We start from the raw sequence: 27,352 nt of genomic DNA on the forward strand, positions 1-27,352 counted from the left end.
CTAACGACAATAACTCTGTTTTAAGACTCTTCTGCAGACTTAAAGCACCTTCTGCTGCTGCTCTACAAAAGTACAATCCAACCCATTCTCCTGTATTGTTCTCCTTGTTTCGTCACCATGTTAACTGCCTCCAGTAGGAACAAAATGATTGGTCTCCCCACCCCCGACCTCTCAGACCTCAACAGCAAAGCCGTTACGTGCAGTGCACACATCATAGCACATGACCCCAGGCACCCCCTCAACCCAATCTTCACACTGCTCCCATCCAGTCGCAGATACAGATCCCTGGCCTAGTAAAGGGAGTGCCATTGTACTCTGTGGGAATACAACATGTGAAAAGTTGTGTACTGCTTTTGTGTTGCTCAAGTCACTTTTACTGCACACACACACACCTGTTCCACAGCTGACAATGTGCTACAATCAGCTGATTAAGAGGACTGTGTTGAGACTGGTCAGCTGTTAGCAACCATATAAATTCCTTAAGAAGGTAGGAAAATAGTTATTTAAGCTGCAAAGTAGTGAAATAGGATTGTTATTTTTTTATTAATTCACAAGACTTTAAAAGTGACTATAACGGTGTGTCCTTTTCAGAACTCTATGTGAGTGTGTTTACTGTGTGTGTGTGTGTGTGTGAGAGGGAAACATCTGTGTTCACAACCTCAGTATCAGTACTAACGCTACTCAGACCCCCCTACTGATAAGCACTATATATCTGATAGTCAGCAACTCAGAGCCTGTGTACAGTATTTCCTGTTTCACCTGCCTGACCTTACATGCTGCAGCAACATGACATTATGACACTATTTGCCTGTCACTCAAGTTTATTTAACAGTCAGCCTTCCTGTCTTCCCGGATTAGAGACCAGGTCTTCCTGTTAGTGAACTGCAAAGTCTCGTTTTTACATTACAGTGAGCAGACAGCTGAATTGCTATTGCTGGATGTTTTAACAAATAAGGTAAACACAGTACCAATATGTGTCAACAAAACAGAACCATAAGGCTGATGCCAATAAAAGTTTGACCTATTAAGTTATGTAAAAATTCTGCATGACATTCAAAATTGTGAATGTGCAGAAAGGTTACACATTGAAAAAGATGCACACAAACAATAAGTTATATGTTTTTACAACTGAAGCAGCCTTCCAGCTGTGTAAATTGTCTATGTACTGCCTGAATTTGCTTAAAGCTCCTGCAAGAAACTTTTCTTTTGTATTGATTCTGATGGCTCCTGTGGACAAAAGCGGTAGTGTTTCTTCTGCCTCGTTTCATTGATTTCGAGGGAAATCCAACCCAAATCAACGTGGTGATAGGCATGAAGAATAACTACTTAAAAATGGCCAGTCTTCTTTTTCTTCTTTTTTATGTGGGTCATATAGAGGCAACAGTGGTAAATTAAGACAGTTTCCTTACCAGTTTAATGAAAAGCAAGTTTTTCCTTTAAAACCCACTGAGCAGAGGACACATTTACTAAAATATAATATAATATAATATAATATAATATAATATAATATAATATAATAATAAGATTAAATTGTTCTGCTGACTCACAGAATACATAAAAGTCATCTTATTGTTTCTCTCTTTATTTTACATATTTGGTGTTGAGTTAAAAAGTATGTTCTGTTACTTTAACATTATGATACTTGGATAAGGTTACTGACTACAATATTAATAGGCAATTAGTAATCGTATCGAATTACATTTTTAAAGTAACTCTCTGTAACACACATAGTGGCACATTTGAGTGCTGAGTTTCTTACAGTTTTCTGCTTTGAATCTGTAATCACATGCTCACAAAAGCAGTCTTTATGCAACCTCAGTATTTATGTAATTGATGCACTAAATTTTAATTGAACATCATCCATTTGTTGTACGACTACGAATCTTATTCATTCACAAATATATAATTCTCACGCAGTTTATTTGCACAAGTTTCCAAAGGTTGAACTACAAAAATCTTATTCACCCTCCCTCGAGCCCCAATATGTTCCCTCTATTCCACCAATTACGTGCAGAATTGTTATAAACATTACTATCATGTGTTATTGTTATTATCTATTAATATTTGTGTTGCAGAGAGATTACCACAAGCCAAAAAATAATTCTGGGCGACTTTTATTTTGAAGTTCGGGGATGAAAGCTTTCCGGAAGTGAGTTTCGTTGTTGTAGCTCGGTTCAGGCTGCTGGGAGGAGGAAAGCCCTGGCTGTGATGCCGCTGGATGATGGCTGCTTTCGGGATCCTAAGTTACGAACACCGGCCATTAAAGCGGCCCAGACTCGGCCCTCCGGACGTTTATCCTCAAGATCCAAAGCAGAAAGAGGTCAGATTTTACGATGTTTCCTGTGAAACACCGGGAATAATGTTTTGGGGAGGAATTTTTTTTCAGCCAAGGAGCTGTGCGAGCTAACACTAGCTAGCCTGTTTAGCAAGCCCTCAGGACGATTTGGGCCTAGCAATAACAATGAACAGCTCCTCAGTTGTCAGTGTGGTAGCTATCTCTCCAGACTACTTGAGGAAACAACCGGTTCGTTAGTTTGCTAAGCTAACTCATCGGCTGGAGGATGTTGTCCAGGTTCATTTAAACCTCAACCAGTATTTTGCTTTGTGATGTAAAAACAATATGCGTTGGCTTTTTTTTTTTTTTTTTTTTTTTTTTTTGGTGTGTGGTGGGGGTTGTAGTGGTGGTGGTGGGGGGGGATTGTGCGTGACTGGGAATTGTTTGTGAGCTTGATGTTTTGGTCCAGCGAGTTAGCTCAACCTGCGAGATGAAATGTGAACGTAAAAGCTCATTTATGTGTGCTCGGTTATAAGATTGGAGTTTGGCCTAGCTGGGTAATGCTGTTGACTCCTGATCTATTATTAACCCAAGATAATCTGTTGATGAATCTGCTTTACCTCTGGGCTAATCTCTCAGCCTTTTGCTGCAGATATTTCTAATAATGACTTGGTTTCATTATAGTTGTGTCCATTTTCCGGGTGTGAATGCTGAAAATCAACCCAGAGCAAAGTTTCAGTCTTACCCAGCAGTGTCCCCTTAACTGTGTCTATTGACTCAAATAAGTGCCAGGAGCTTTCTGTAAAAAAAAAAACTTGCATGAGAAAGTCAAATATGTGAGTGTGCAGAAAAGTTAGACATTAACATATATGCACACACATAATACGAAATGGCTTTTGTTGTGCTTTTTATGACTGAAAACAGTCAGAATTTGTAATTTTAACTACACTTGGGCGTGTAATGGATTACATGCAATGAAGTTATGTAATCAGGATCTAACAAAATGGGGGAAAAAAAAAAAAATTAAATCAGATTATAGATACATCAAGTTAAAATGGGGATTATTAGCATGAGTTATTAGGATTAATAGCAATTAAGCACACCTCCTACTGCCAGCTGGTCAGGGATCAGAAATAAACAGATATTGTAGATCGACGCAGGCTTTTTAGTTTCCTATCAATATGTACTGAGATGTGTGTTTGTTTCAGGATGAGTTGACTGCACTGAATGTGAAGCAAGGATTCAATAACCAACCAGCTGTGTCTGGCGATGAACATGGCAGTGCTAAAAATGTCAACTTCAACCCCTCAAAGGTACTGACTCTCGCACTTTAACGCGGGTTCTACTTCTTTATATTTTTGTGTGAGTGGTTTTTGATGGATTGAATTGACCATCGTGCATGTTTCCCTCCCTGCTTTACAGATCAGTTCAAACTTCAGCAGCATCATTGCAGAGAAGCTGCGTTACAACACGTTTCCAGACACGGGGAAACGTAAGCCACAGGTCAACCAGAAGGATAATTTCTGGCTTGTCACAGCAAGGTCACAGAGCTCCATCAATAACTGGTTTACAGATTTAGCTGGGACTAAACCTCTAACACAGCTGGCTAAAAAGGTAAGACCCTGGTGTCACTCTCTAAAAAAAAAATATCATATTTACTAAACATTGGTTTAACTGGTTGTATAATGGCAGATACAGACATTGTCCACTCAAGGTGCCACAGTGGCCTCACCCTCTACACTGTGCTTGAGTTGGCTGATAAATTGGTGTAATTCTTTTTAGATCAGTCTCCTGTGCGTGTGTGTGTGGTTTTCATTTTGTTTGATTGTTTTCATGTTTTATTTGGCGGATGTCCACTACTATTTAAGGACTGCTATGGGTTTATTGGGTCGTCGGCAAAACCCTACATTTTGACTCATGTCCTCAAGAATGGAAATGGATTCCCCAAAAAACTCAAAGCCCGCTGCTTTGTTAAATTGCAAAAGAAAAGCTTTTATTATGGCAGCTTTATGTCTTGTCTTCAGGCTCAACCATTTCCCCAACCGTACTCACCAGTGCTAATAAGATCATCACTTTTGTTTTGTCTTGTCTTCTAATTAAGATTTATTCTATAATAGAATACAACGTGTTGAATTGACAGCTAAATGTTAGCATGATACCTTTCCCAACTTTTGCTGCTATTATAACTATTAAATGCTATCCTGCTAACGTTACTCGGGTGAGATGAGCCTTGAGTTGACAACTCAGGTCTTAATCAGATTTACAAATCAGAGTTGAGTTGTTTTATATACAGTCATTGGTTGAGCCTGACAAAGTACATGTTAGAATAAGGAAAGTTAACCAAGTCTGACAATGTAGCTCTAAGATGTCCTATTTTAATCACTCATAATGGCCGGACTTTAACATTTTGTCCCATTTAGTAATAATGATATAAGAACAACGGCCATCTCCTCATTTTTATCTAAAAAATGACTTTGTTTTTCAACACGTAACGAGCGTGTTACAAACTCATAGAATGCAGATATATGAGTGCTTGTTGATTTTAAAGGGGACCTATTATGCTTTTCCTTAGCTTCTGTCGTATATGTATATAAAGAGAGGGCTTGTTTCAGACAGAGGATGAACCGAGGGGCTGCATGAAGGGCCAGTATAAGATACATAAAGATGCTTTTGAAGAGTGACTCATGCTAAGCTACTCTATTGGAGTCTCAGACTAAGAATGGGGAGCTGGAAATGAGCATAATAGGGCCCATTCATTATGTTAACATCTTGTAGGTTAACCCACAATAAGCTTCACTAATTATGGTCTGGCAATGCTTAGTATAGTTTTGCTGCATGGGCAGAAATAGGTAACAGATTAGGTGTCGAAGATCCTGATGTTAATATCGCAGCTTGGAGAAATTTACATGTCAGCTGTGTGAAAGCCAAGAAGAGAACGAAAGGCCATGGTGATAAAACAGTCCCCACACCGTGCAGCACTCTCCTGGATGATTCAGTTCAACGTCACAGAACAAGAACAATTCAGAAACGGTAAGTAATGCAGCGTTTTTTTTTATATTTCCCTTTTCAAACTACCCAGTTGATGCTTCGATGTAAATCATGTCTATTGTTTGTCTTGTTTGGGTGTATTGACCCAAAACACAATGGATGTCATTGTTTGTTAGTGGAAACAGGTTTTATTACTGTAAAAAAAAAAATGTAACACTTGAAAATCTATTATTTATAGATTGTCTGGTGGGGTGTTTTTTATTCTCTTACAACAGTTTATTTTCTCTGTAAGTGCTCTTACAAGTGGCAGCGAATCGGTCTTGAGTTTTGAATACATCAGGCAGGATTAAAGGTCATCTTTCTATTCCTGAGTGTATGAAAGCTTTTATCTTTTACAATTACGCTGTAGTTTGTAGTCATTTTCTTTTATTCCCGCTTGTATTTGGTACACACATATTTCAGTGTTTTCTCCCTGTAATGAACAATATTGTCTAATTGTGTTTTATCACTTTTCCAGATGTATACCAGTTCCTGGTTTCTCCTCAGCTACTCCTTTCAGACCACAGAAGAAGTAACATCATGAAAACATAGCAGATAATTGAAATTGTAGATGCATGCATTTTCAAAACAGAACAGACAATGTTGTAAAGGAAATATCATCTAGCTAAATGTTTCTTTTATTGCAACAGACAAGGATTTCTGAAGCTTGTATTTGTATCATTTAGAAGTAACGCGTACACCCAGTTTATATGAGTTAATCTCATTGTTTTTATTTTGACTTTTGCCTGCATTTTAGCACAGTTTAATCTTTGTTAAACTTGTCAGCTGTTTGGAAAAAGTGATGCCACTAAAATAAATGAATAAATTACTTTGACCTTTTTCTGTCTGAGTCGTTTTTCCCTGTCATTTGTGGTGTTCTGAGAAATATTGCATCCTTTTACTCGACATTACTGACAAACGTTAAATGTTCTTGTCACAGGTTCCTATCTTTAGCAAAAAGGAGGAGGTTTTTGGATACTTGGCCAAGTACTCTGTCCCTGTCATGCGTTCAGCATGGATGATTAAGATGACCTGTGCGTATCATGCCGCCATCACAGAAACTAAAGTCAAGAAGAGGCATGTGATTGATCCTTGTATAGGTAAGAAAGTGGCGTTGGTAATCGTAATTTGGTTGTTGTTTTCTTGCTGTTTTGTAATGTGATAGGTCTGATAGATCTTTCATGTGCTCTTTGGGTAAGATAGTCAAAAATTATACGTGTTCTTCAGTGGTTAATAAGCTTTTTCTTTGAATATTTTCAAAGAAAATTGAATATTAATATTTTCTGCCTTTTATTCAATTTCTGTTGCTTAAAGCTGAAATTGTGTGTTTGTGTATGTAGAATGGACCCAGATTATTACTAAGTACCTGTGTGAGCAGCTTCAGAAGGTGGCCGATTTTTACAGACAGTATCCCAGTCAAGGCTGCAGCTCACCCCTACCAGCCACTCCTGCTGATGTGGAGACGGCCATGAAGCAGTGGGAATACAATGAGAAGCTAGCCATGTTCATGTTCCAGGTCAGTTCACTCTCCGAAGTCTGCTGCTGAGCAGTGTTAACATACAACGCAGTAGCACATTACAGTAGTTACATAATATTTTAACATTTCAATGATTTTGAATGATCTTGCAATATATTGATGCACTGTGGCGAGAAATCCTCGATTCATTGTTCACTCTGCTTACCATGTCACTTTTGGGATAATGAGTATAAAAGCAGCTGAGGAGGCTTCAAGCTTTATTAAACAGGCTCACACCAATTCTGGACATCACAATGATTATTTTTCTCAATCAGTCGTAAATAAAATAATCACATTAGATTTCAGGAGAGTAATTCATTAGCACTTGCTTCTGCATAATTTACCTACTTGATTGCTTGAAGTGAAGATGGAGTTCCCTGCATATTTCAATCAACGAATCCACAAATTAATTAATTTGAGGTCTCCACATGAAATGATGTAATTATTGTGTTCAATTACTTGATATTAACGTGTGTTTGGTTGTGTGTTCAGGATGGTATGCTCGACAGACACGAGTTCCTGACTTGGGTGCTGGAGTGTTTCGAGAAGGTCCGACCTGGTGAAGATGAGCTTCTCAGACTTCTCCTGCCCCTTTTACTACAGGTATACCCTACTTACTTACTTAATGTCATCTCAACCTCTCTGCCTCAGCCTCCCATCGTGCACTGATGGATTGCTTTTGGGAAAAAGGCAGTCCTACTTAACATTTTATACTTTTTGTAGACAGCGACACACACTCGCTGCTTGGCGTTACGACAGGCTTCCGCAGCTGTCACCACTTTATCACGGACCAGTTGTGTGTCTTTGGTGCACTTTGGTTTTGACCTTTGCTGACAGAGACCCACTGGGGGCCCACAGCCTCTCATTTTGTTTCTATTTCCAAAGCTGACTGATGTTAATGGACACTGAGTGCTGTGGGTAATGCTGTGAATCTCTCCTCCGTCCTCCAGTACTCAGGGGAATTTGTACAGTCGGCTTACTTGTCACGGAGACTGGCTTACTTCTGCACACGCCGTCTCAACCTGTTGCTAAGCGACGGGAGCCTGGGCCCCGGCACAGGAGGGCATCCAGCCCATGGCATCTTGGCGCAGCAAGGTAACGCTCTGCCCCCCACGCCAACGTCGCAGCCGGCAGGAGGGAACCAGCCACAGACACCTTTCACAGACTTCTACATCTGCCCTCAGCACAGGCCTCTGGTGTTCGGGCTCAGCTGCATGTTACAGGTATTATGTTCATTGTGACTGATATGTAATACCTGGCACATAAATTCTTCACTTCCTAATTCTTCTCTCTCCCCCCCCCGTTATTTGTGTCTTGTTATTGTCGTATCAGAGCATAGTGTTGTGTTGTCCCAGTGCTCTGGTGTGGCATTACTCTCTAACAGACAGCAGAAACAAAACTGGTTCACCTCTAGACCTCCTGCCCATCGCCCCGTCTGGCTTACCAATGCCCGGGGGAAATACTGCCTTCACACAGCAGGTAACTTAACCAATGTTAATATGTTAATTTCTCTTTTGTTTTAATTTGGCAAAGCAGTGCACTTTTATACATGAAGTACAGTGTAACAGATTTCTCTCATCACATTCTAATTTGAGATGTCACGATTTCTTCGCCTTGTAACCACAGGTTCGTACAAAGTTGAGAGAAATCGAGGAGCAAGTTAAGGAGCGGGGCCAGGCAGTGGAGTTCAGATGGTCATTTGACAAGTGTCAGGAGACTACAGCAGGTTCGAAAACACTCCCTTTATCTCTGCAGACACCTGTTTACAGCTCACGAGAGCAGGTTTGTGTGAGGACTGCTGTTACAGATGATTTCCGTTATCTGTCGCCAGGGTTCACTATCGGGAGGGTTCTTCACACCCTGGAGGTTTTGGACAACCACAGCTTTGAGAAGTCTGACTTTAACAACTCACTGGATTCGCTGTACAACCGAATATTTGGGTCAGGCCAGAGTAAAGATGGCCACGAGGTAAGGATGGAATGTCTCTTATCTCTCTACTTTTATTATGCATAAAGCATGTAATTCTTACAAGGCGATTTTACAAGGTTCAAAATGATACTGTCAGCATTAACAATGACCAATTTGTTGTTACTTTTTGCCTGGAACTTCAAAGTGGATTGAAAATTTCATCCTGATACCATGTGATTACTGATTGCCAGATTATAAAACGTGTCAGGGGCCATTTTTGGCCATATTGTCTCATAATGCTCGTTTCTTTCCAGATGTCACCAGATGATGATGCCGTGGTGACCTTGCTTTGTGAATGGGCAGTGTGCTGTAAGCGTTCTGGCAGACACAGGGCCATGGTGGTGGCCAAGCTGCTGGAAAAGAGACAGGCTGAAATAGAAGCAGAGGTAAGAGACACAACACCCTCTGCGAGTGACTGTTACATGTGTCTTTCTCTGTCGCAGCTCCAAACAAATCGTTTTAGTAACGATCAACCTAATTACACCTCCGCTGCTCTGGGGTCCAGTCGGCTAAGTCAGTAACTGTACTGTCATGTCTGACAATATCAGTAGGGCTGTAGTGCAGACGTTTTTATTATCTTCTACTTGTGCGTGTCTGATTCTACCATGTACAATGCTTTTTACTGTCAGCAAAATGTGCATTGGTCTCATAAAACATGCTGGTGGAACCGCAGACATCACTCATTTAACAAGAGTGTGTGGGCACTGACTTCCTGAGGTGAGAAAAACTAGCTTTCACAGCTACTACACCACATTGAGCATAAAAATGTAGTTAATATTGATGTTTTTTTTATTTTTAATGAATGTAAAACACAAGTAAATAGGACAGATTTTATATATACTAATGACCAAACTCACCAAGCCTAACCCCCCTAAAATGTTCTGACTGACCACCAAATAAAAATAATTTTCTTCAATAGATCAAACATATTTTCTCTAAGTATATCTTCCAATATGGTGGTACTGCTAGTAATGCCAAAAACAAGTCAAAGGTATTAGGTTTAAAGAATATTATGAATATGATCAAATGTTTTTTATATCAAATAAGATAAGAAGAAGATAGTAAGTGCTGTGTACCCTTGACTCGACCTCCTCGGGGGTGTCTGTGGCCCTGAATACATACCCCTAGTGGGAAAGGATTACATGGTTAATTTATATGGTTCCAAGGGGACTTGTTCTTGACTAAATCCCTGAATATCAACCTTTGATCTTAGTCCGCACGGTGCAGACACAAAGCTTTCACAAAGCAGCAGACCACCATATGCATGATTATAATCAATGGCTCAGTCAGTAGAACTAATTCTGTTATCCTAAAATGGATATCCTTAAGTCTATTTTCTTGGTTCCACATGGCTTTATGTCTGGTATGAGTTACTGCTGGGATGGTCCCACAGACCCATCATGACTGCAACATTGCAATAACATTAAAAAAACATTCCGACTGCATAATTCATATTTTGTGCCATCTGTCGACAAACTCCTAATCTAACTGAACTTGTCAAATAAGGAAAGCTTGTTAATCTTTCTGCATTTAGCACTCAAACAATTCTCGCTGTGTGTTGTCTGTCTGGTGTGTATTTGTTTGCAGAGGTGTGGTGAGTCAGAGGTGGTGGATGAGAAGGGCTCTGTGTCATCCGGCTCTCTCTCAGCTGCCACACTACCAGTCTTTCAGGATGTACTGCTACAGTTCCTCGACACCCAGGCCCCCACACTGAGTGAGTTTTTCTTTCACTTCATTTCCTGAGCTGTGATTCTCAAATGTGTCAAGCTTGATCTGATATGGAAGGAACTTTATATCCCTTTGTCTTATTTCATTACCCAGTGCATATTTATTATAAATGATTTGGCAAGGGGAAACCTGGTATTAAATTATTCACATCCTCTTTCCCTCCTCTGTAGCGGAGCCCGGGAATGAAAGTGAACGAGTTGAGTTCTCCAACCTGGTCCTGCTCTTCTGCGAGCTCATCCGTCACGACGTCTTTTCCCACAACATCTACATGTGCACACTCATTTCCCGTGGCGACCTGGCTTCTGACTCCCACCTGCCGCGCCCGCGCTCCCCCAGTGACGAGCCCTCCGATGAATCAGAGCGCAAGGAGCAGGAGGCAGGCAGCAGTGGCAAGAATGAGGCATGTTGGAAGCATCTGTTGTTGGTGTTGTGGAGTGCGATGAGTCATTTGTACAAAGCAACGGCATGGTGTAAAAGGGTAACGTGAGGTTATTGTTTGTTCAACAGGACACCGGTCTGTCGGAGTCGATGGAAATTGATCACAACTCCAGTGCTAATTTTGACGATGTACACGCAACATTTAACATTTCCATCCATAATGCACGCATAAGTATTGTTAAGAATCAAGTGATATTTAAAATTCCTCATGTATCCTTTTCGTTGAGTCGTTTCAGTCTCCTTTTGCCTCGCAGATGTTCTCTCCTCGGATGCACTGTGAGTCTAAAGGGAGCCCCTCGCCTGAGAAGCCAGCTCCGGAGCAGGACAGCAAGGCTGGCTGTAAGGACAAGGGCATGGACCCTGCCTTCCCTCAACTGTATGAGCAACCTCGCCACATTCAGTATGCCACTCACTTCCCTATTCCTCAGGTAAGAGAGTTCACAGCTTGGCATTTGGAATGAAATACCATAAAAGTACACTTACGGGTTGTTATGAATCAGTAGATGTTTCCTCAAAGCTTGTGTACATAGGAGGCATTTCAGCCCTGTTTTTCAGTCGTCTGTCTCACATCCTTCAGAACAGATGCGCTTACATTTTAATCAATGCACAGACAGCGTAATGGCTTGTATTACCTGCACGCTGTATGTGTGTAACCACAACCCGAAGTGTAATTTTACGCTTCAAATCTATTTTCTCCCGCTTTACATGCATAACTAGAGTGACTGTATATTTGGCTCTCAGTGCTGCCAAATCATGGATGACTATTTCCTCAATACTGTGAACACACATCAGACAGTGATCTGTGTAGACAGACTGAATGGATTTTAGACTCTCATGGGCTTTTTGAAATTGTGATGGGGAATTTTTCACTTTTTTCTATCAATTTAAAGATTATTTGATTAATCAAGGAAATAATCGGTAGATTAATTTATGATTTTCTAATAAATATAGATAGATAAAAAATATTTGTTGCAGCCCTATGAAATCTAAATCTCAGGTGGCTTGAAGCTCATATTTTCTAAGCATAACTATGTTATCTCCAGTTTTGCGTTCTTGTCTTTTCTTGCAGTTTAACAGTTTTGTTAAAATATATATCTGTTAAACCTTGTCACATCTGTCAATTTCTTTTTGTGTTGATGTAGTCTGGCTTTGTTGCTCAGGTTATCAGGTGCATCCAGTTTATTAGACTCTTTTCTGTCTCTCTTTGCCATCTCTTTTAGGAGGAGAGCGCCAGCCACGAGTGCAACCAGCGGTTAGTGGTCCTTTACGGTGTGGGCAAACTGAGGGATGAGGCGCGACACACCATCAAGAAAATTACCAAAGACATCTTGAAGGTGCTCAACCGCAAAAGCACAGCAGAAACAGGTAACTGAGTGTTTCAATTTTATCAGCTTTTGACTGATGGCTTAATGTCCTTTACGTCCCATTTACTTATGTTTTACATTACCATAGCTGCAGGCGGGCAGTTTGTCTGGCAGCAAACTGCAATTTAAGATACAGCTTGAGTTTCATTTCACCTACTTTTCATGTTTATGGATGACAATGGACTGAAGCTTTGATATGTCCCCCCCAATATATTGGCTGTTTTGTTTTTTTTCTGCGTCTCACTGCAGAAAAATCCACATCTGTCACATGAAAGAGATTCTGTCAGACAGCAATGTGGAACGCAGTTGCTTTATCATGCCTGGATGTTTGTAAAACATTGTTCACATGCAGGCTGATTGCTCAGTTTCTCACTGTGACTATGCCAGCTGTTACCCTCTTCCTTAATAACTCTCCCTCTTTAGATCCATTTAATTTGTATTTCCTTTCTTCTGCCCCCAAGCTTTTCTTCTTTCTTTATCGACCCTAGGGGGGTTGCATCACTCCATCTCCTTTCCACCCAATTTCTATGCTAATGGCTCTCATCTGTTCACAGCCTCTTTATCTCAGATACATGTGACCTTAATAAGGTGATTTAAGGTTTTCAAAGTTATGATTGCATATATTGGAGTGTTTTGTGTCACCTTATCGCATTCCTGTGAGCTGATGATAACCTTCAGCTCACAATTGTGTTTCTTTTAAATGAAAAGTACCATTTTCCCTTTTTTTAAAGTGCCCTTATAGCAGTGTCTTTTGCACTGAAGCTTCAAATCGAAGGAGGCTGGAAATAAGATAACAGACCATTGGCTTAACTCGATTTCACGGCTGGCCCGTTCGACAGACTGGAAAGAATACTGTGGACCAGTTATGAGATGTTGCTCCCTCTCTCATTTTTTTACTTTTCTTTCCTCTCTTTCCTACCTACGCAGGAGGGGAGGAAGGACAAAAGAGGAAGAGGAGTAAGCCGGAGGCCTTTCCCACTGCAGAAGATATCTTCTCTAAATTCCAGCACCTCTCCCACTTTGACCAGCACCAAGTCACTTCCCAGGTAAGACCAGGAAACCTCATTCTTTCATGTCCTTGTGTCTCATGTTTCAGTGTATGTGGGAGTCAGTTCATTGTTTGGGGACTTAGGGGTTTATTAATGCAAATTCTTTAGCAGCCTAAAACAAACACCTCCCGGAGTGACTAATTTCAATGTAAATATAATTTAAATGTATTTTGATTTCTCTGGTGAGATGGCTGAGTACAATTTGAATGGATAATGCACTCAGGTGTCACTTATAAACACAGCAGGACGTAATGTATTTAGATTTCCCAGGTAGAGGTTGTAAGGGCGAATGTAGTTTAATCCAATACTGTCAATGATACCCATAGATTCTAAAATACAAAACACTTTGGAAAGTGTGTAACATTTAGGAGGCTCTATTGGCAGAAATGGAATATAATATTCATAGGTGTGTTTTTATTAGGTGCCTTACATGGAGTCCGCCATGTTGAACCACCATGTTTCTACAGTAGCCCAGAACAGACAAACACTGGCTATAGATAGGGTCTTTAGTGTTTTTTGCTAGTTTCACAGCCACCGTAGTTTCTCCTACACACTACACAGCTCAGTCTCATTCCCAGGTTATTAGAAGCAGGTGCGAGCGGTGTTTAGTTCACCGCTAGATGCCCATAAACACTGATCTTTTTAAAGATCCCCTCCAGATATGTATTAAGACATGTGTGCAATAGTCTGCTTGGAACAATAATGTGTGTCTGATGTGTTTTTTCTGCAAAAGAATGTATAATTTTCACATTAAAATCCTTAAAAAGGCATCAACTTCCTCTACCTCACTAAAACAGCAGCATCTATGAATATCTTGTACGAATTAACAATTGTAAGAAGACAAAAACATATTTTCGAGTGGAGGTGGACTAATAGCAATTTTGTCAGCTAACTTTGTAAGCTATTCAATTTTATACTGGTAGGTCTCGACAAGAAAGCGGATAAGCACGTTTCCCACTGGTTGAAATTCCCTTTCGGTTGTTTTTGCCTTCATTTGTCCAGTTTCTCACCCTAAAGCAACACAATTCCAGTGCTGACTAAATATTTTGTCATTGCTTGAATGTTTCTGCTTGTTTTAAATGTAGGCTGTCTGAGTTGAATAGCAGTCTGTTGTTTTGTTACAGCTCAGTGCCTGTAAATATTGTTGTTTTTGCATATTAATGATGTGTGATGTTTTGTTCTGTGTGCAGGTGTCCAGAAATGTGCTGGAACAGATCACCAGCTTTGCCTTAGGGATGTCTTATCACCTGCCTCTCGTCCAGCACATTCAGTTCATCTTTGACCTCATGGAGTACTCACTCAACATTAGTGGCCTCATAGATTTTGCTATTCAGGTATGGGCAACTTCATCACTAATGTCATTTAACATGCAAACATCTCTTTTTATTCATCATTGTTTGTAAAAACCCACTGACTTTGTGTGTTTTTTGTAGCTTCTGAATGAGTTGAGTCTGGTTGAAGCCGAGCTCCTGCTGAAGTCGTCCAGCCTGGTGGGCAGCTACACTACCAGCCTGTGTCTGTGTATTGTAGCTGTGCTGAGGAGGTACCACTCCTGCCTCATTCTCAATCCTGAGCAGACAGCGCAAGTTTTTGATGGGTATGTCACTGACAAGCTTTGATGTTTGGCAATAGGATACCTCAAAATCTCAGTCTTATGATCAAACCTAGAGACTGGTATAGTTTGGTTTTGGTCGTTACTGTAAAGTTCACTGAAACAGATTGAATTCCAGTCATAAAGGGGTTTTTTCAGGGTAAAGAAATTGGTTAAACCTCTACTACTAAAGTAGTAAAAAGTATGTTTTAGGGTTTTAATGGCAAGTTAAAGAATTGTTGGTTGGTTGCTCTCTCTGAGCCTCATTCTACTGTTTTTAATGAGGATTTTTATTGTCACAGGATCGCTGACAGGGCACTTAGTTCCTCAATGCCGTACTACTAGAAGTTGTTTGTGATGCTGGTAATTTAAGAATTTCAGCTGATTCGGCTGTTGCACTGGTCAAAAGCCATTTTGGATTAAAGCATTAGCTAAATTAAATTGAGTGTTTAAAGATAGCTCATATAAAGCCTCTAATTAAAATAAATGGAATTCAATATAAAAGCAGTGCTTATACTAAAAAGACTGCTATAGGAATAGTTCAACATTCTGGGAAATCGCTTTCTTGCCGACACGTACATGGGAAGAACGATACCACTCACATGTCATGGTAACAAATTTCCTTCTGATTGCACCACTAAAGCTCACATGTAGCGTCACTGTATAGACATGAGTCCAGTATCGATCTTCTCATCCAACCCTCAGCAAAGAAAACCAGTAAGTGTTAAAATGTCTGGCTTCTTTGGAATCACATGTGTAAATGTGCTTACAGGTTGCGCATTGTGGTGAAATCGGGTGTGAACCCGGCAGACTGTTCCTCTGCTGAGCGCTGTATCTTGGCCTACCTGTACGACCTCTACACCTCCTGTAGTCACCTCAAGAACAAGTTTGGCGAGATCTTCAGGTAGATATAAATGTTTACCTATTTGGAAACGAGTGTTTTGCATTGCCTTAACAAAAATGCATATTTAGCTCTGCTGCAGAATATTTTTTTTGACTAATCCCTCAGGAGTAGATATAAGGGAAAAGTACTAGTGAATCATATTAAAACGGAATAAATATACACTGTACATGTACATATATTTATAATATTTGCATCCATAGTTGTTTCTTTGTAGTTATCAGTGCAGACATCATGCTTTATATTCTCTCCTTTCCCTTTGTGTTCTCTCTCAGCGAGTTCTGCTCCAAAGTGAAAAACTCCATCTACTGCAATATCGACCCATCAGACTCCAACATGCTTTGGGACCCTGGGTTCATGATGGAGGCCATAGCCAACCCCTCGGCCCACAACTTCAACCACTCCATGGTGGGCAAGATCCTCAACGACAGCCCAGCCAACCGCTACAGCTTTGTCTGTAACGTGCTCATGGATGTGTGTGTGGACCACAGAGACCCTGAGAGGTGTGTTATTTTTGCTACGACCATGTTGCACGTGTGCGGAGCTCAGACTGCTACAGTTATCTACTCTTTGTTGAGCTGTTGTTTCATTTCATGTAATGTGCTTTCAGGGTGAATGATATCGGGATCCTGTGTGCAGAGCTGACGGCGTATTGTCGCTCCCTGAGCGCCGAGTGGCTCGGCATCCTAAAGGCTCTCTGCTGCTCCTCTAACAATGGCAACTGTGGCTTCAATGATTTGTTGTGTAACGTAGATGTAAGTTTCATAACTTGGAAATGAAATGTAAGGGGTTTATAGGCCTGACATTAGTCCCTAAGGCAGTGGTTTTGATTTATAGTTGAGCGTAGGTACAATGTAGGCCTTTACCACAGAAGTATTAAGCCAGCTTTTGTCCTACTTACATAGCACTTCCTTCTTCCCTTGAGAGGTTGTTACATGTATTCTATAGAACTATGGCTTTTACTCTCATCATCACTGAAATTGAGGTTGAAGGGTATCAGTTTCGCTACATTTTTGTAACCCTTTTTAATAATGTCAGCCAGATATGTTTTTCCTTTTACCATCCGTCTTCCTCTGATTACAGTAGTTTTTCTCATCTCACAGCATCGATTATAATGTCTGTGTTCATCCTACAGGTTAGCGATCTGTCCTTCCATGATTCCCTGGCGACCTTTGTAGCCATTCTCATTGCAAGACAGTGCCTACTGCTAGAAGACCTGGTTCGCTGTGTTGCCATTCCTTCCCTCCTCAATGCTGGTAAGGATTATTTAATCTCAAACTTGGCTGGGAATCACTGCTTTAAACTATCCTTTAAACAACACTGCCTGCTAATATCAACACTTGAGTTGTTTCTGTCTGTAATGACTTTACCAGCGTTCTCCATGCCATCCGCCTTTTAAGCATCTATATATAATCTCACAACCATTAGGCTTTTTACTCATGTGTGGGCAGTACATTGCAGCTCGCCTCATAGGAAGGAGTACTGTATAATGCATTACTTCAATGAGAGAGGAGAGTAAACGAAGCATATTGGATCTGGGTCCATGAAGCCTCAGTGCGCTTTGTGCACTGGCCAGAGAAGTGCCTCTCTCTCCCCGCTGCTAATCTTTTCCTCCCAGCTTGGAGACAAAGCCCCATTCAGCCATGCTGTTCGGTTGGGTTTGGCTCATTTTATAACGCCATTACACGTGCCAAATGCCAGCAGCTCTCATTCATGGTAAATGCTTTGTTCTCACTCCCTCTTGCCTGACAACAGCTCCATGAAAATTCCACTTCATCCTGACTGATGAGAAGTCTATCTAGGACATGGATTAAATTTAGATATGGGATTTTGATGTTGTAGATTGTGTAGCCTATCAAAAAAAAAAGTAAACCTCAGTTTTGTGACGTGAAGTTACTCTGCTCTAACCAATGTACGTGTGTCTGAACTTACCTTTAGCCTGCAGTGAGCAAGACTCTGAGCCAGGAGCGAGGCTCACATGCAGGATTCTGTTGCACCTTTTCAAGACGCCCCAGCGCAACCCTGTCCCCCAAGATGGTGTGAAGTCAGGTAGTTAACCCAACCAGAAACCTTCTTTCCATATTGTTTCAACACATTTGTGTTTCTTCTTGATTGTCAAAAATTGTGACTTATACCTTTTACTGTTGTGACTTTGCAGATAAATCCTCAGTTGGTATCCGGTCGTCTTGTGATCGCCACCTTCTTGCTGCTTCTCAGAACAGCATAGTTGTTGGAGCAGTATTTGCTGTCCTTAAAGCTGTCTTTATGCTGGGTAAGAATCTTATCAGTGCTATCATCAGAAAGTTTAAGGTTAGAACGTGTCACGTAAATGTCTGCTTTCAAAGATGGCGATAAAGGGTACGTTAGGTTAGTTCCCCTGGTCTCAAACTCTGCTTCATCTCAGTTTCTGTTTACCGTATATGGCATCAAACATACTATGAAATTGTACAGTGATAGATTTTACTGGTTGGTTTTACTGGTGTCTCCTCGTTGTTTTAGGTGATGCCGAGCTAAGAGGCTCAGGACTGTCACACCCTGCTGGCCTCGACGACATATCTGAGGGGCGCAATGTCTCCATAGAAACGGCTAGCTTGGATGTATATGCAAAGTATGTTCTGAAGACGATCTGCCAACAGGTGAGGATATGAGTCGAAAGGGGGTGAATGATAATGAAAGAGATGAAACCCGCAACCACAGTTGACACAGTCAGTGTGAAATGGAAAAGGTGAAAATGAAACTACTGAGACCACTAATTTTAAGAAAGAAAATAGCTTTCTACTGCGTGGAGATATGCATGCATGCTTTCTCTTCATGTTCAGTATTTTCAGCTTTCGTGGGAACGCACATAGAAGCGATTAACGTTCTATTTTTGCTCATATAAGCTCTCCCGTTTTTCTGAGCTACTTGTAAATGCAGTTAGCCAAAGATGCATAAAATGCGTGAATGAGATCATTTTCTGCACCAGATGTCACTTATGCCACCTAGATATGAAGGCCAGAAAGAGAGCTGGCGGTCCCTCAGAGGGCTGGACGTGCTCTGAGACCTCAAGAGACTTTCTACCCAGCAAGGCTCTGTCATGTGCAGTTCCATTCCTGAGAAATAACCCCTTGCCCCATTTTCATCACTACACACCCAGCTTTAGTCAAGCTTTTTTTGCATGACTCATGAGTTTACAATGATTGTACTTAAGCTTGACAATCACTGAAGTTATTGACCTCTGTCACATTTCTCACTCTTCCCCTCTTGTTCTGTCTGTCTTGCAGGAATGGGTTGGAGAGCGCTGCCTAAAGTCTCTGTCTGAGGACAGCAGTGCCCTTCAGGATCCAGTGCTGGTAAACATTCAGGCCCAACGACTACTGCAGCTTATTTGCTATCCACATCGCCAGCTGGACAGTGAAGATGGTGAAAACCCTCAGAGGCAGCGCATCAAACGCATCCTACAGGTCGAGCATACACAAGAAACTTGCATAGTGTTTAAAATGTACACCTGTCTCTTTGTTTCTGCCAGTGAAAATATTTAGTTCAAATAGTGCATCCAACATGAGTAGGTTTTAAGAAGTGGGTAGGTCTCAATCATCTCATTTCAAAATTGAAACTTCAATGTAATCTGCTATGAAGTTGTCTTTCCTGAGGTTTTGCTGCCCTCTCCTGGCTGAATCAAGGACTGATTATACCTGGCTTTTGACAAGAAAAGGGAAAAAATTTAACTGACCAGCAGTATTCTTGTCTCTTTCATAGAATATGGACCAATGGACGATGAGACAGTCGTCCCTGGAGCTACAGCTGATGATAAAACAGAGCACAAACAATGTAAGTTGGTGTCTTCAATCCATCCAACCATTTAACAAAATATGACAATGTGTAGTCTTTGTCAAATGAATTGAAATACTCCTTATTTATCTTCCAATAGGAGCTCTACTCGCTCTTGGAGAACATAGCCAAGGCCACCATAGAGGTGTTTCAGAAATCGGCTGAGATGAACTCCAGTAACCCCTCAGGGAATGGAGCAGCAGCCCAAGGTGGCTCCGCATCCAACAACAGCACCACCAGCAAGATGAAGCCCATTTTAAGGTGTGTATTGTTCCTTTTTTTATTTTACTCACATGGTTTTCTTTGCATTGAATTTTGTAGAAATAAAAAATACAAAATATAATTCTAACGTTCAGCAGCCATAGTAATATTATCAAGGTCACCCCAGCTCTCATACTAGTCGGTTTATACTCCAGGAGGTGTATGAATTGAAACTAAGTCACTTATTTCTTGTAATAAAAACACCAAACAAAAATATATAAATGTAAAAAACTATTTTTACCCTGTGTGCTGCAGCTCATCAGAGCGGTCAGGTGTGTGGCTGGTGGCTCCGTTGATAGCCAAGCTGCCCACCTCAGTTCAGGGCCATGTGCTGAAGGCAGCAGGAGAAGAGCTGGAGAAAGGACAGCACTTGGGTTCTTCCTCACGTAAGGAGAGGGACAGGCAGAAACAGAAAAGGTAAGTGGCAAACGTATGTTTCTTCGATCTACTCTACTTAATCTGGTAGTTCTACAAGGTGAAAATACTTTGCTAGCATCTGGCAAACTGTATGGCAGAGTAAACATTTTCATTTTGTGCCGCTCTCACAGGCTGTGGAAGCTACAACAAAATTAGCCAGCCATCTGAACGTGATTTCTTCTTTATTAAATTCACTTTTTTCCCCTCTCCTCAGTATGTCTCTGCTGAGCCAGCAGCCCTTCCTGTCTTTGGTGCTGACCTGCTTGAAGGGGCAGGATGAACAGAGGGAAGGCCTTCTCACATCACTCTACAGCCAAGTGCAGCAGATTGTTACCAACTGGAGGGAAGACCAGTATCAGGATGACTGCAAAGCAAAGCAAATGATGCACGAGGCTTTGAAGCTACGACTGAATCTTGTAAGAACCACCAGCTTTACAGTACAGCACCCTGTCTATATAAAGTCCCATCTTTAATTAGTTTTGTATTCCTGTACAAGTCGTGCATGTTGACTTTGAGTTCTAGACCCATAACACTGATAACCAGCATTACGTTACAAATATTTTACAAGACTAGAAATTGGCTTCATTAAGTTAATCATCCAAAATATTTAACAGAAACCATTCACTACTATTTTAAATCCAACACTGGGTTGGATTAAACATGTTATGAGGAGTCTAACAATATTTTTTCCTCTCCTAACAAGGTGGGTGGCATGTTTGACACGGTGCAGCGGAGCACCCAGCAGACCACTGAGTGGGCTGTACTACTCCTTGACATCATTAGCAGCGGCACAGTTGACATGCAGTCCAATAAGTGAGTGTTAACTAAAGAGAAAAACACATTATTCCTCTAATTGGATACTTCAGTAAATATTTCTAAGCACAAATTCTGTTGCCAGCACGGTTGTCACTCATTTGAACTGCCCAGCTCTTATATTTGCTTCTTGCCAACAGTGAGCTCTTCACAACAGTGTTGGACATGTTGAGTGTGCTTATTAACGGCACACTGGCTGCCGACATGTCCAGTATCTCTCAGGGCAGCATGGAGGAGAATAAGAGAGCCTATATGAACCTGGTCAAGAAGCTCAGGGTAAGAACTGAACCTTTCTCACCTAAAGTGTAAAGCTACATGTAAGCTGATGTAGAAATGAGGCCAAAAAAGTTAACTTGGTCATTGCAAAGAGAGGTTTTTTATTACCTTGTTCACAATCGCTCCTCTACAATGTACCCTCTTTATTTCTGCAGAAAGAGCTTGGAGATCGGCAGTCTGAAAGTTTGGAAAAGGTTCGCCAGCTTCTGCCACTGCCCAAGCAGACCCGAGATGTCATAACTTGTGAACCTCAGGGCTCACTAATAGACACAAAGGGCAACAAGATTGCTGGATTTGAGAAGGAGGTGCGTGGTTTCTCACAAACTAATGTAACTTGACGTTAATGTACCAAGTTATAAATATATAAAAAACTGAAGTTTACATTGTACCATAATATGCGTGTATGTACCATGGATTAATTGAGTAACACTGTTTCGGTTATGGGTAGACAAACAATATGCCACACAGCCTTAAACCAGCAGCAGTATTAGCAAATGTTTGCTACTGTAGGATTTTCGTGTCATTGAATGTATTAACTTTTTTTTTCATACTGATCTTGGGTTAAATAAGACTGATGTGTCTCTGTGCCATCAGGGCCTTCAAGTATCAACCAAACAGAAGATTTCTCCCTGGGATGTCTTTGAGGGTCTCAAACACTCCGCGCCTCTCTCTTGGGGCTGGTTCGGTACGGTGCGTGTGGACCGCAAAGTCACCAAATTTGAGGAGCAGCAGCGTTTCCTGCTCTACCACACCCACCTGAAACCCAAACCTCGTAGCTATTATCTGGAGCCACTCCCCTTGCCCCCTGAAGAAGAGGAGCCCCTGACACCCGTCTCCCAGGAACCAGACAAGAAGATGATGGAGGCAGTGAAGCCAGAGAAGAGTGTGCCCGCTGTACCCTCTGACTCGAAGAAAAAATCCAGCAAGAAGAAGAAAACTCCATCCACCAAGACAGAGGTCAGTTTTTCTGACAGTTGTTTTTTATACGTTTGTTGCCTGTACTGAAGTTGCAACAATCAGTGTTAAAAAGTAATATATCTTTCCTCTATTTTTCTCTAGGACTATATGAACCGTGCACAAGGTGCGGTGACCTATACTAATATGCAACCTGAGATGATGCAGACCCACCCATATAGCAGGTTACCCTATGGCCAGCAGACCATGAACATGTACACAGCACAGAACCAGCCTCTACCTCCAGGTCAGTTCTTGGCATATTCTTACCAGTATGAAACACTGGTTTAGCACTCATCAAGAACCTTCTGGGATTTAGGTTTACATAATTTGTTTTTCCATAGGAGGTCCAGGTTTAGAACCTCCATACAGACCTGCCCGCAACCCACAGATGAACAAGATGATGCCCACCCGACCCAGCTACCCAGGCATGATGCCCGGCATGCAGGGGAGCATGCCTGGCATGATGGGTCTGGACAAGCAATACCAAATGGGTTATAAACCCCAGCCTAGCATGCCACAGGGCCAGATACTGCGGCAGCAGCTACAGGTCAGACTGGTGAGTCAGTGTGCAATGTCAGCTTAAGCTACTCGTTACAGTCAAATAGAGTTGACTAAAAGCAGTAGCTAGTAACGATAGTTGATTCTCTAATTGCTGCTTAAATTCAGTGTTCAAGTCTAACACAAATACAATATGGTTGTTTTGAGTGAAGAAAATTGCTTTCAAATCAGATAAAAAGGAAAATAAGAATTATCCTTTACACCTGGTAGAAGGCAATGAATATTTGCTATTGGCTGACTTGTTTTTTTCTCTTTTTAGAATCAGGGCATGATAGGGCAGCAAATTAGACAAATAACACCCAACCAACCATATACTTCAATGCAGGCATCTCAGGTACGTCTATTTAGTTGCTTTTCTTTTGTTTTGCTAATAAATGCATTTGTCATCTGATCATCCTCTATTCTTAATAAATATGATATATATTATTTATACACCATAATGTCGACAAATGTAAAAAGGATGTTTACATGTTTAAACAGGATTCCGTTCACACTTGGACACTATCAATAAAACAATAATGGTCTCCTTTCCTATATTGGTTTTAATTATCTACATTGTCTTATGTCTCATTGTTCATAGAACATATCTCAGGGCTATACCACGTATGGATCACACATGGGGATGCAGCAGCATCCATCCCAAGGTGGTGGTATAGTTCCTTCCTCATATGGGAACCAAAACTTCCAGGGCACCCACCCTGGAACCAATCCAGCTGTGGTGGATCCTCTTAGGCAAATGCAACAGAGGCCCAGTGGTTACGTTCACCAGCAGGCTCCAGGCTACGTACACAATATGCAGAACACACAGAGGTCAGTATTTTGTTGCAAGGAAGGAAGGCTGCTGCTTTGTTAGTTGCTTAGTAGCACTCCAAGCAAGTCCAGTTGCAAATGGTTGACGTTGTTTTAGCAGTGTTTGAGTGTGCATTGCAGATTTTTCTCATATTTCTTTTTCTTCCTCCTGTCCTGTAAACCTCAGGTTTGCCCACCAGCCCATACAGCAGAATCCCATCATGCATGGTCTCAGTCACATGGGAGGCCAGGGTGTACATCCAGGCTTGAGGCCTAATCAGATGCTGGCAGAACAACAGCAGCAGCAGCAGCAACAGCAGCAGTACCTCAGACAACAAGCACTCAGAGTATGTCACTTGGATCATATTAAGTTTTCCAGCTCTTAAGCTATGTTTTGGTTCAGTTTATTACTTTTCATTAGGAACTTGAACGTGAAGGCTTTTTGCTTTTTTAATTATGTAACCCTGAAGCAAACCAGTGTTTCTGTATAGAAGCTCATTCTTTTAGGGGTGCTTTATTAAAACGCACAAAAAAAACATGAAAGTAAATCAATATTTGGATACAAATTGGTAAACATCAGTGGGTTTGTTTACTTTTCTTGCATCACCTGATTCCTAAGTCCTGGAAATTCAGGTTGTTTTGCTCTTATTTGGAACTGCCGGTGTTTGAAGTTGCCTTCTGTAGCTTTAAAAACATGTACATAATTTTCATGTACATAATTTCACCAAATAATAAATAAGAACAATATACACAATGTGAACCTGCAAGTGATTATAATGGCCAAAGATTAATCAACAGAACTTCGTTTTGTTTATAGTTTGCTAAATTGCATTGTGTGGTTGGAATTAAAAGAGAAATAGATCTTGGAGTCATCTGCATAGAAACAGAAACTGATATGGTTGTTTTGAAAGATTTGAACTAGAGGCAGCATATAAACAGAGTCCTTTCAGAGAGTCATCTGTCAGCTGTATCGAAAGCTACAGTAAGATGTCAGCTGCTAATAGAATACCATTAAGGAGTGCTGTCTCCATGCTGTAACCTGAACCTGTTGTTCTGCTACTACTTTTAAGGTTTTTAAAATGAATGGGTCAAGAGTAAGTAAAGAATTGATCATAACTAGAATAAATGGACAGATATACAGAAATTCCTCTTATAAAAAGTTGGAAAAGATAAAAACTCTTCACATTTATTAACTTGTACAACCACGTGTACCTCAAACACCAACCATTATTTCTTTACTGCGTTTTCACAACAACAGCAGCAGCAGGCCCAACAAGTTCAGCAACAGCAACAACAACAACAACAACAACAACAACAGCAGCAACAACAGCAGCAGCAGCAACAGCAGCAACAGCAGCAGCAGCAGGTCCAGCCCCAGCAAGTTCCTCCTCAACAGCAAGTTCCACAACAACAACAACAGCAGCAGCAGCAGCAGCAGCAGCAGCAACAGCAACAGGTGTCAGCAGTGCCACCACCAGGCCAGGCACAGAACCAGGGCCTGGGCATGCAGCCACTGCCCCCCCAGCAACCCATGGTAGGTCCAATCAAGGTGACAGGGACCGTCACTAGTCCAGTTGTTGGTAGGATAATAGTGTAAGAGACTTTTTGTTTTTCCTGTCTCGTGTTGACAAACATTTGTAGCAATATTGTCTGTCAGATTGTTTTAGGTTACAATATGTTGTATGTCGAATTGGAAAGGAACTACAAGGGCTTTGGTTGCTTTTCGTCTGTCAGTGTTACCGAAAAAATGTCAATGTATGCTTTGCATTATAATATCATGCTAGGAATTTTGAATGTTTTTTGCCAGTTAACAACAAATGTGTAAAGTGCTGCAGGGATAATGTAATTGGGCCAACCCAAAAGTTAGCATTGCCCTGGTTCCTTCGACAAAAAAGCAACAGGATGTTTCCTTTGGATTTTGGATTACTGCACAAAATAAGCTCTCTGGCAGACAAAAGTTTATGATACTTAAATGTTTTGTTCAGCAAGATAATCTTCACAAGTGAACACCACTTTTGTGACTTTTGAAGCTTAAATACAATTGGCAGAAGTAGTAAGCTAACAGCATAAATATATCTTGAGCTTTATGTGTTCGGCATGATGACATTTAATGTCCCCAACAACTTCTGTAGTCTCATTTAGCCACGTGTTAGCAATCTCTATTTTTAAGACATGTCAAAGCTTCAAAATTCACAAGTGAGTTACTGACACACTGTGGTAACCATAGACCTTATTTTTACCATCCAACCAAAAACCCATTTAAAAAAAACCTCTGATGAAAACGGAAATGCAAAAATAACTAATTTCTGGGTTTTAGGACTCATTCTAGATATACATACCATGCATTACTGTGTGCTCTTTTTTTTAAGGTTTAGCATTCAAGACATTCTGACACTTAATTGTACTCTTAAAGATAAATAAATCATCACATATAGTTTGTGAATGAGATGCATTATGGTAGCCAACTCTATAAATTGTGAAAATTGTTGCCTCCTTAAATGCACTACTAGAGATTTGGACCCTGATGAATTACTTACTTAAAACTCTTGAGGATCCATTTTGCAAAAAATGATTGGTAGTAATGTTACATATATGCAAATAGTAGGCAATGGTTAAAATGTACAAACCTTTAAAATTGCTATAATAACTGTTGCGTGTATCTCTGTTTTAGTTCCCACGACAGGGAATGCAGCAGACTCAACAGCAGCAGCAGACTGCAGCTCTGGTCAGACAGCTACAACAGCAACTTTCAAGTAAGTTAGAAACTTTCAAATCATTTATGCGTGTCCCTACAGTTGTCATTGTTTCCATCTCAGTGCAGACTTCATGTTTATAATGAAACTTTTCCACTCTTTTCAGATACACAACCAGGACAGGGCACCAATTCCTATTACTGATCGTGCTTGTTCATAGTAGTGTGCGGAGAATAGGCCCTCATCATGTGGGGAGGTCCAGCTCTGCAGAGTGTGTTCAGTCGTGTGTAGGCTGTTAGGAACGGATACTGTTCAAGGCACAAAGGACCACCAAACAGATGAGATCTCGACCACAGAGGCAATGAGTTGAGAAAATATCTTGACTTCAGTCGTGTAATTATGGATTATGAAAGGAGGCATCCTGCTCTGAAGTAAACAGATAATGGTTAATAATGGAAAAGTCTATGTAAAAAAGTACCAGAAATTATAAGAATAATGCAATTTTTTTATTTTATTTCAATTTGTACAATTTTTTCAGTTTCGTGTATTTCTCATTAAAAAATCATGTCAGTTTTTATGTCTTGTACTTGTGTTGGCTGCCTGTATACTGTGTTTAAAAACTGTCAATGACAAAGTGGGAATCAAAGGATTTGATCTATCAAAAACATCTTGTCAGTCTTCTAATGTTAAATTATACTCACTTGTGTTTTGAGTAACTTTTGAAATTAAGGTGTTCGAACATCAACATAGAGTTTAATTCTGCAGTATTGGGGTAGAAAAGAATACATCCCTTGGGAGAATTTATATCATCACATCAATAAATATTGAAAAGATAAAAACACAACCTGAGGCATAGTGGTAGCTCACCTGGTAGAGCTGGCAACATGTTGGCTGTTAAAAAGACAGAGTGAGAAAGACGTT

General features: G+C 40.8%; 1 protein-coding gene across 2 annotated transcripts; it reads left to right on the forward strand.

The window, feature by feature from the left end:
- The first annotated feature begins 2,164 nt into the window (after positions 1 to 2,164).
- Positions 2,165 to 27,008, forward strand: med12 (mediator complex subunit 12). 2 transcript variants are annotated; one of them, XM_051418949.1, is made up of 43 exons: positions 2,165 to 2,320; positions 3,484 to 3,588; positions 3,698 to 3,889; positions 6,243 to 6,402; positions 6,643 to 6,818; positions 7,311 to 7,421; positions 7,769 to 8,041; positions 8,151 to 8,297; positions 8,445 to 8,544; positions 8,650 to 8,786; positions 9,041 to 9,172; positions 10,374 to 10,500; positions 10,685 to 10,914; positions 11,022 to 11,081; positions 11,207 to 11,380; positions 12,173 to 12,317; positions 13,244 to 13,362; positions 14,556 to 14,699; positions 14,799 to 14,962; positions 15,729 to 15,860; positions 16,133 to 16,360; positions 16,468 to 16,612; positions 16,993 to 17,113; positions 17,796 to 17,906; positions 18,016 to 18,129; positions 18,357 to 18,493; positions 19,121 to 19,300; positions 19,596 to 19,667; positions 19,768 to 19,928; positions 20,184 to 20,345; positions 20,560 to 20,761; positions 21,049 to 21,158; positions 21,299 to 21,434; positions 21,590 to 21,739; positions 22,029 to 22,391; positions 22,494 to 22,635; positions 22,733 to 22,947; positions 23,209 to 23,283; positions 23,530 to 23,759; positions 23,926 to 24,085; positions 24,997 to 25,272; positions 26,410 to 26,491; positions 26,598 to 27,008. In XM_051418949.1, exons 1-43 carry the CDS (start codon positions 2,219 to 2,221, stop codon positions 26,633 to 26,635), a joined length of 6,540 nt encoding a protein of 2,179 aa, XP_051274909.1. In that variant the 5' UTR covers positions 2,165 to 2,218; the 3' UTR covers positions 26,636 to 27,008. The 2 variants fall into 2 exon arrangements, with proteins under 2 accessions (XP_051274909.1, XP_051274910.1); XM_051418950.1 differs by having other exon boundaries at positions 22,733 to 22,938.
- The last annotated feature ends 344 nt before the right edge of the window (positions 27,009 to 27,352 follow it).

This window comes from Dicentrarchus labrax, unplaced genomic scaffold, assembly GCF_905237075.1.
Source record: "Dicentrarchus labrax unplaced genomic scaffold, dlabrax2021, whole genome shotgun sequence".
In the NCBI taxonomy this organism is placed as follows: Eukaryota; Metazoa; Chordata; class Actinopteri; family Moronidae; genus Dicentrarchus; species Dicentrarchus labrax.

Coding starts and splice junctions, on each gene's coding strand:
- med12 (XM_051418949.1), top strand. CDS start 2,219: ATGATGGCTGCTTTCGGGATCCTAAGTTACGAACACCGGCCATTAAAG. Junction 19,301..19,595: donor GCATCAAACGCATCCTACAG/GTCGAGCATACA, acceptor TCTCTTTCATAG/AATATGGACCAATGGACGAT. Junction 23,284..23,529: donor CTTCAATGCAGGCATCTCAG/GTACGTCTATTT, acceptor CATTGTTCATAG/AACATATCTCAGGGCTATAC.